The sequence below is a fragment of the Hevea brasiliensis genome, chromosome 14, assembly GCF_030052815.1.
Source record: "Hevea brasiliensis isolate MT/VB/25A 57/8 chromosome 14, ASM3005281v1, whole genome shotgun sequence".
NCBI classification, from domain to species: domain Eukaryota; kingdom Viridiplantae; phylum Streptophyta; class Magnoliopsida; order Malpighiales; family Euphorbiaceae; genus Hevea; species Hevea brasiliensis.
Genome location: NC_079506.1, coordinates 15733397 through 15743172, shown reverse-complemented (window position 1 = coordinate 15743172; position 9776 = coordinate 15733397). Strand labels below are relative to the sequence as shown.

The 9776-nt window shown below is 26.0% G+C and overlaps 1 protein-coding gene across 1 annotated transcript; it reads left to right on the top strand.

The window, feature by feature from the left end:
• The first annotated feature begins 4193 nt into the window (after positions 1 to 4193).
• LOC110648368 (metacaspase-1) lies at positions 4194 to 9179 on the top strand. The gene is made up of 5 exons (XM_021802584.2): positions 4194 to 4601; positions 4839 to 5169; positions 8142 to 8253; positions 8528 to 8719; positions 8822 to 9179. The coding sequence occupies exons 1-5, from the start codon at positions 4271 to 4273 to the stop codon at positions 8879 to 8881; spliced, it is 1026 nt and encodes a 341-aa protein (XP_021658276.2). The 5' UTR covers positions 4194 to 4270; the 3' UTR covers positions 8882 to 9179.
• The last annotated feature ends 597 nt before the right edge of the window (positions 9180 to 9776 follow it).

The window sequence follows — 9776 nt, the reverse complement described above, 5'->3', positions numbered from 1 at the left end:
CCCATGCATCGTCACTCCCAATTTAATTCTAGTGCAAGCATTGTCTCAAATTATTTAGGTTAAAATGAAATTCGAGTACAATTATTTTTGTAATCTTAAGAACCAGAAAGTTCAAAAATCATTCAAATTAATGGACATTGGAGAAAATTTTGTCACAGAAACAGAGAATTGTAGAATTTAGACATTAGCAAAACTTTGTAACTGCTGAACTCTTACTTCAATTGCCTCTTGGATGATAACAAGGATATGTGGTGTACAAGATCTGTGAACCAGATAACCACACGACTGATGCCAGGGCTTCTGGCAATGCTCAGAAATTTTCCTGAGCACCTCCCATAATAGACTTTTTGGGTTCAGAGCTGTGTCTGGCAAGCAAGTGGAACATTTGGGCAACAACAGAGTCGCTTCCAAGAAACCAAAAAAATAAGTTATTGTTAAGGAGCCAATTGCCGGCAATTAAAAAACTTAATTAAGGGTTTCAGCCGTTATTTTGAACTGCTAATACTGAATTTGAAAAAACTACTTCAACTTGATAACCTTATGGTCAAGTGGTTCGAAAACCTTGGCTTCCAAATCTTGTACAACTGTTTCTAAAGATTGAGTGATGGATTCAAAGATTGAGGTTGAGAGTGCCTAGAGTTATGCCAAGCTTTCTTTAGGTAATGGCTAACTAGAAAATTTTTGTTGAATGGACCAATTATAATACATCAATAAAAAATATATATTTTTTCTGTACTCATTTAATTACAATCGAATAAATTTAATACTTTAATTTATGTTATAATAAATAAATATAAATGATTAAGATCAATAAAAAATTTGAGGGGTTAATTAACGAAAAAAATAAAATTTACTATACATATTAAGATTTTTTTTAAAATATTTATAGGAGCCAATAGAAAATCTAAGAGACTAATTAATTAAAAAAAATTACACCTATAAAAAAATTTATAAATGTCTGGGGGAAGGGAAGGCCCCCACTTGCACTCCCAGTTCCGCCTCTGGCTCTGGGTTCTTCAAGGTGTCTATTCATGGATCCTAGCTCGGCTTCTCCCATGTTCTCAGGTTGTTTTTCTTTTCTGGGGCCTCTTGATCTTGCATGGACCTTTTGTGCTTCTCGATGTTTTTGAAGCTTCTCCGCCGACTATACATTGGCAGCACAACATTCTTGAGATTTTTTTAATTTTATTCAAGACGTTGTTTATCTTAATTTATAAATTAATCAAATAAATTTATAAGCTCTATAAAAATATATACACGTTTGTTTATAAATTTTTTAAATTTATAAATTAAAAAAATAAATTAAAATAGACTAATTTTTTATTTTAATATTTATAAAATATATACCTATAAATTAATTTCACCAAATATTTTAATTTATTTTCATCGTTTAACCCATTAATGCCCCCCTAGTGTCGTCCCATCATAATCTCTTTCTGAAAGAGAATTTCTACAAAAAATTTTCTTGGAGTGGGGCGCTTTTGTTGAACAAATTTCATCATATATCTCATTTATATTATTTTTAATTATTTTTATAATAAATATATTTACAATGTATTTTTTTTTAAATACATCAATTTATTACCACTCACTTATAAATATTATAATCCAATATTTAATTATTTTAAAATTTAAATATTTATAAGTTCAAATTAATTTATAAGAATTAAGTACTTATGAACTTATTTTGATAAATTAAGTCAAATATTTTCTAAGATTTTCCATCATAGGACGTTTCTTAAGTGCTCCATCTCCTTTAAATTATCAACATTCTTGAGATTTTCTTTAATTTATAAAGGACTCATTTCTCCATTTCTGCCATTAATTGCACTTGATTAATCTGGCAGATTGCACTAAAAATGCTTAGTCTTTTAGAAAGAAATGACATGATATGATTAACAAATTGGTCTTTTCTTCCAAAATCAATCCAATTTTCAAAAATTAAACTGGACTTTAATTCTGAACAGATAGAACAATTTATTAACAAAATTAAATATTAAGAACACAATCATTATATTTTAAAAATATAAAGACCGACTTATGTATTTTATTAAATTATAAGATACACTAAAAAAAACAATGAACAAAGCCTGGGCCTAAGCAGGTCTCGGTCAAGGTGGGTTAAAAGACCAAAACTCTTACCCAAGCTACCATATTTAGAGAAAACGATTTGTTTGGAAAAAATAATTAATTTAATTCCAAAATGTTATAACATTAATATTCCGAATTAACTGTAAAAATTTTATAGCAACATTAATTTTGTTGTTATAATTTGCTATAAAATTAAAATATAGTATTAACATAAACAATTATTGTTAATGATATATAAAAAAATTATGATAATAATTATTATTATCATCAATAAAATTTTTATAGTAATAATTGTTGCTATGAATAGTTTTTGCTATAACTATAATTTTATTGTAAAATAACTATAGCCATAATTTTGTAGTAACAATATACAACAATTTATATATTATTGCAATAAATTTATAATGATAAATTTTATAATTTTAACAGTAAAAATTTTTGCTGCTAAATTTAACATTTACTATAGTGAAAATAGTAGATAGATCTAGAGATGGCAACGAGTCAAATTTTTGAGACTAGTTCAAATTTGAGGAATAATACTAGTGATGGATTTGGTTCAGGTTCAAGTTTACATGTTGGGTATCCGTTATCCGAATATCTTTATATAAATATTTAAATAAATATAAAATATATGTTTTTATAATAATTTGTAAATTTTTTATATTTTTTATTTTATATAAAATAAATTTAAATATTTATGGAATTATTAAAATTTTAAAATATAAATTATCAATAAAAATATTTTTTTATTTAGATTATTAATTAAAATATATAAAACTAAATGGGCTCGGGTATTTTTTGGTAATAATAATCGGGCTTGAAACGGGTTCGGATAATTGATAATAAATTTTAATCAGATTCGAGACGAGTTTGAATTTTAAAAATGTTAATTAAGTTTAGGTAAAGTGATTTTTATGGATATCCTACCCGTTACCATACATAGATAGATCTATAGTGTTACAAAAAATATGTAGTCAAACTCAAAACTGGAAAACTAGGAATCCAAGAAAAGAATGCACCACTTATTAAGATTAAAGAGAAATGCATCTGATTCTCCCTTCTTTATAAGGTGGCAGAATAAATAAGAAATGAATCAAAACAAAAGGAGGCATAAACTGTAAACAATGAAACTGTAATCGAAGAAAGTATGATTCCATTTGTGAGAATATAGATCTTACAAAGCAATCCAAAATCCAGAAAAGAACAAAATGCATGGTGATGGTGTCTACTTGCATCATTTCTAATTGATTCTTTTACAGAGTGTGTAAAGAATTAAAGCATTGTGTCGATCCAGTTCTGTGTGGTGGGGTGCACAATTTGGATATTGTTGGACTTGGTTGGACGATCTTTTATTAATTTAAATTAAATTGTTTAAATCGTTTTAATTAAAAAATAAATTAATAAAAGGAGAAAAAAATCTTACATACATTAGATATTGTCTCTCCACTATTTATAGTTGGAGGTTCATGTAGCTAGGCTAGATACTTTTAGAAGATATCCCCAAAGAGCCCATGGTTTTGTGATGGTAGGTGGACAACAATTCCCATGAGTTGCCTATAGTTTTATCCATGGACCATAAGGAAACAAGGCTTCCATGGTTGATGAGCAGGAGGTTCAGTCACCTGGTGAAAGGAATCTCAATGTTCTAGTGCATGTTCCCCAAGGAAAGGTACGAGTGGTTCCATGTACACAGCATCTAACAATGGCATTCCAAGAATTATTTTTTTTTTTAAACCATAAATACTATGCAGTGACTTCGCAATTTTTTTACGATTTCACAATTAAGTTTTAATCACCCAAAATAAATTTATATTGTCCCATGTAACACACACACACATATATATATATATAGAGAGAGAGAGAGAGAATTGTGGGATAAAAATTAAAATTTTTTTTTATGATATTTGAATTAGAATATCTATTGTAAATACTTATATTTATCATTAAATTTTGATAATCAAGAGGATATTTTAGTATTTCTCAATTAGTTAACCATAATTAAGGTATAGAAAACACAAGAGAAAGGATAAAGCTTAAGTGGATTAGAATCTCAATGAAACTTAATGCACAAGACAAAGGATAATGCTTATAATATTTCAACTTGCCTACACAATTTCCTGTCTTTCGTATCTTCCTATTTGCATAGCATTTTCGCTCATCAGAATTCCTGAAAGCGAAGATGTGTGCTAAGTTTGATAAAAAACTTGTACAGAATAACACTGAAGAGAAAGGAAAATTTTTTAAGAAGCTTGGCTTGGTTTGGAAGTTTATCTTCAAGCCTAAGAATAAGGAATCTCCGGACACTAAACCATCCTCCCCTTTGGATGCATCCAAGTTGGCGGAAGCCCCGGTGCCGGAGGACGGGAGGAGAAAACATGCACTGCTTATCGGGGTGAGTTACAAAGGCACGAAGTATGAGCTCAAGGGAACTATCAATGATGTAAAGACAATGAAGGATTGGTTGATTAATAACTTTGGATTTAAGGCAGAGAACATTCGCATTCTCACAGGTACATATATACATATCTTCTCAATCATTTTTCTTATTTGAGTTCTTGTAGCTCTGCAAGAGACTCCAAAATCACTGAGTCAAAGATGATTAATGTCTTTGTAAAGCTTTATGAACAACCTGTCAAGAACATATTGAAAAATAATTCATCTTGTATTTAAAGCAAATAGAATTTTACATTTTTACTCCTAAAGATTGATTGTTTTCAATTTTATTTGCTGAAACTGTGTATAAATAGAAGAAGAGCCAAATGAAGAATTGAAACCAACAAAGGAGAACATTCGGAACTCAATGAAATGGCTTGTGAAGGACTGCGGAGGACGTGACTCCTTGGTGTTCTACTTCTCCGGACATGGCTTGCGACAACCGGATTTCGAGAATGATGAGCGCGATGGGTTCGATGAAACTATTTGCCCGATCGATTATCTCACAGCAGGCATGATCCTTGACAATGAAATTTATTCCACCATTGTTCGCCCACTTCCTGAAGGTGTCACACTCCATGCAATTGTTGACGCTTGTCATAGTGGAACTGTTCTTGATCTATCTTATGTCTACAACAGAGAAACGTAAGTGTGTTTATTTACATTAATTTTCTTTTTATATGTATACTCATTTATCTCTTAGTAAGACTTATCAACCAACTAAATCGGTTGCTAATCCACTAAAATCAGTTGCTAATTGATTTAGCAACTGATTTAATAATCGATTCAGTCAGTTGCAATGAGTATGATTGTAAATAGTATCCAATAATTAAATTGATTGCTAAATTAATTAAAGTTAAAAAAATAAAATTTTTGGTAAAAAAAACTATCGATTGCTAGTAGCAACCGATTTAGCAACCGAAATCGATCGCTAATAATAACTGAAACATAATCAGTTGTAAAAAATTTGATACCTTTAATTTTGTAATTTTACAACTATTTTTGTAAATCTATTGCTATTCACAACTAATTTAGCAACTGAAAAATCGGCTGCTAATTTTAAAAAAATTATATAAAAAAAATAAAATTTCAAATAAGAAATAAGAAAATTCAAATAAATAATTTTTCAAAAAATTACTACAATAATAAATTATTAATGGAGATTAGTACTAAAACTTAATATAAAAATATTATAAAAAACTACTTATAATAACTATTATAAAAAAATATTAACAAAAAATTAAATATAAAAACATATTTATAAGACAAATTATTTAAAAAAACACTATATATATATATATAACCAAAAAAAATAATTAAAAATTAATTCTACAAATAATTTACTAACAAAAAATATATTTGTATAAATATTTTTATTTTATGTAAAAGAAAAATTAATTAAATAAAAAAAATTAGAAATAAAAAGAATATGAAGAAGAAAAAAGATGAGAAAGAACAAGATGATGAAGAAAAAATGATGAAAAAGAAAATAAATAAGAAAGAAAAAGATAATGATGAAGAAGAAACTATATGAGAAAGAAAAAGACGAAGAAGAAAATAAATAAAAAAATAAAGAAAATAGATAAAAAAATGATAAAGAAAATATGTTAGACAAGAAAAGATGATAAATAAAAAGGATGAGAAAAAAATGATGAAGAAAATAAAAGGAAAGTGAAGAAATAAATAATAGGGAAAAAAATGAGTAATAATTTATATAAGTAAATTAGCAACCGATTTTAGAAACCAATTATCGGTTGTAAATTTTTTTAAAAAATTGGGCAGGAATTTTTTAAAGAAAAATTTTATAATCGATTTATAATTAATTGTAAAATTGGTTACTAATAGCAATCAATTTCAATTGATTGCAAAAATCGGTTGCAAATCAAAATTTAAAAAACAAAAAACAAAAAATAAAAAATGGGCATAAATTTTTTGAGGAAAAAATCGATTGTAAAATTAGTTGCTAATAACAAACTATTTTTAATCGGTTTCAAAACTTGGCTGCTGTTAGTAATTGATTCATAAATCCATTACAAATAAAAATAAAATAAAAAATTGGGCAAAAATTTTTTGAGAAAAAAATCTATTGTAAAATTGATTACTAATAATAACCAATTTTAATCGATTGTAAAAATGGATTGCTAATAAAAAAATAAAATATTTGGTGAGAATTTTGGAAGAAAAAAAATCAGTTGCTATTGGCAATCGATTCGCAAATCTCTTACAAGTCAAAAAAAGAAAATAAAATTAAGCGAGAATTTTCGGGAGAAAAAATTTAGCAATCGATTTACAATTGATTATAAAAATCAGTTGCTATTAGTATCCGATAAGAAATCGGTTGCAAATAACAACTTATTTTAGCAACCGATTGTAAATCAATTATTTACTTTGTAGCCAATTAAAATAATTTTTTAATTTAGCTACTGATTCCCCAAATCTTAAAATTGGTTGTTATTAGCAACATATTTTATCAATTGATTTTTTTATTAGTTGCTACTAATAACATATTTTAAAATCGATTGTTAATTGTATATTTAAGGTTTTTCTAATATGGATTAACAATCTATTTAGTAACCAATTATAAATTGATTGCTAGTAATAATTAATTATAAATTAATTGCTAACAATAACCGATTTAGTAACCGATTCTTGAATCGGTTGCTAATTTCTTTTAAATTAATTATTGTATTAAAAAAAAAAGAAATCACAAATTGATTATAAAATTGATTATTAATAACAATCGATTTTAGTTAGTTACAATAATTGGTTAGGAAACTAGTTGTTTTTTGTAGTGTTTAATACTTTATAACGAGAGAATGACCTATGGTTATTAATAATTTTAATTTTTGTATATATTTTTTATTTTAATATATAAAAATAATATAATATCTTAATTTTTATTAATGATTGCATATTTATTAATAAGTATAAATATAAAAATACAAATAATTAATATATATTAATATATTATAACTTACCATGTAATAATTACTAAAGAGAGTAATTATTAAATGTCATATAACTTTTAGAGAATTAATAACTTAATTATAATTTAAAGTAATTAAATAATTAATTAATAAAAAATAAAAAAATTAATAAAAAACGTGATAAAGTTTTGGGAATAACTTCTTATTTTATATATATATATATAAAATTGATAATGATAACTTGTATTGATACATAATAATCAATAAATTAAATTTTTATTTGATGCAGTGGTAATTGTTGTAAATCACTAATAATTAATGGCAAAATGTTAACAATTATAGGAAATATTCGAAAATTAATTAATTGATATATTAGCTTTGAGTGATATAATTATAATTTTAAATTATTAATTATTGATGTTTACAAGCTTTATTTAAATTATATATATATATATATATATATATATATATATATATATATATATATATATATATATATATATATATATATATATATATATTAACTCTATCAATTCCATTAAATAGACAATATTTTTCTTATTTTAATTGATTATACTAATTAAAAATTCAAAGTCAATTTTTAATTTTAGTTTATCATAATTTTTTTTTTCTGTACAATTTTTTGACAATACTGCAGATTGATATATATAAAATTTTTCTATGAAACAGGAAGACGTGGGATGACAACAGTCCACCATCTGGTGTTAAAAAAAATACAAGTGGTGGATTGGCGATTACAATCAGTGCTTGTCGAGATGATCAAATGGCTGCAGATACTGATGCAAGTGTTTCATTTCGGTTCCTATTCTTCATTTTAATGCTCTTTTTTTTTTTTTTTTTTACTTTTCCGAATTGCCATTCAATACTATTAAGGATAAACCCATTAAATTAATAACATAATAATAGCAGAATTTATGTTTTAAAATGCAATAAATTGAGACTTTTCATTTAAATATTTAATTAGAACAGATTTTCGTAGCATAACATGATAACAGTGTGCTGATTATTAGACTGTACATATATATCTTTTTAATGCATTAGGTGCTGAATTGCAGGCCTTCAGTGAAGATGATGTGAAAATGAGTGGAGCTTTAACCCATACTCTGACAAGTCATGTGAGCAAAGGCAATGAAATAACATATGGTAAACTACTTGACGCCATCTATAAGGACATTGAGGACGCTGACAAACGAGGCTGGATAGTCGGCAGGCTCTTGAGAAAACTGTTCAATGCGAGGTTATTACAGGTTAGCGAATTCCTTTAAGAACTTAAATTCAAAAGAATCATTTGTAAATTTTACTAAATTTGATTGATTTCTTTTTTTTTTTTTTAATATAAATGTGTGCAGAAGCCTCAACTTTCTACCTCTGAACCCTTTGATGTTTATCAGAAGCGTTTCTATTTATAACAAGCCAGAAGATTTGCTGTTGGAGGAATGAGAATTGATTGAATTACATGACTATGAAATGAAATAAGGTTGTCTTTGTGAATATACGCCATGTCATGAACCCAATATGAGCTGCTGAATCCTATATTGATCATCTCTTCTGTGCACCATATATCCTCTGCATGTCATGTATACAAATGCAACATAGAGGAGAAATGGGGAAGAAAGGATGTATTATTTTATAATATGTACGTATGTGTGTCCTGAATTATCTTCAAAAGTTAAGTTTTTTTTTTTTTTTTAAATGATAGCTTTTATACTTTTTGTGTATTTTTTGAATAAATCATTACAACAAACTTATACTGTAATAGTATACTTTATATGCCATTGAAAATTAAAAATATAACGTTAAAAAGAATTATCCGTAAGCACGTAATAATATATATAAACCCCATAACCTAAAATTTTTAACAATAATTTCACACTAATTTATATCATTATTATGCATCACTACAAAAAAAATTACAACTGATTTTTGCAATTGAATGAATTTGATTGCTAATAATAACCGATTTGTGACTTCAGTTTTTTTAGTAAAATAGTTAGTTTTAAAAAAATTTAGCAACAGATTCAAGAATTGGTTGTTATTGATTTTTAAATCGGTTGCTAATCGATATTAGAAAAACCTTAATATATGATTGGCAAATGATTTTAAAATTAATTGCTATTAAAAATTAATTAAAAAAATTGGTTGCTAACATTAAATAATTTAGGGAATCGATTATTAAATTAAATAATTATTTTAATTGGCTCTAAAATTTAACAACCGATTTAAGTTAATTGCAAAAATCGGTTGAAAATAGCATCTAATTTGCGAATCGATTACTAAATTTAGAGCCTCATTTTAAAAGGCTCC

Excerpts from the sequence above, each read along its gene's own strand:
- LOC110648368 (XM_021802584.2), top strand. The coding sequence starts at position 4,271 with ATGTGTGCTAAGTTTGATAAAAAACTTGTACAGAATAACACTGAAGAG. Across the intron at positions 4,602-4,838 it reads GAACATTCGCATTCTCACAG|AAGAAGAGCCAAATGAAGAA; the intron begins GTACATATATAC and ends GTGTATAAATAG. Across the intron at positions 8,254-8,527 it reads AAATGGCTGCAGATACTGAT|GCCTTCAGTGAAGATGATGT; the intron begins GCAAGTGTTTCA and ends GCTGAATTGCAG.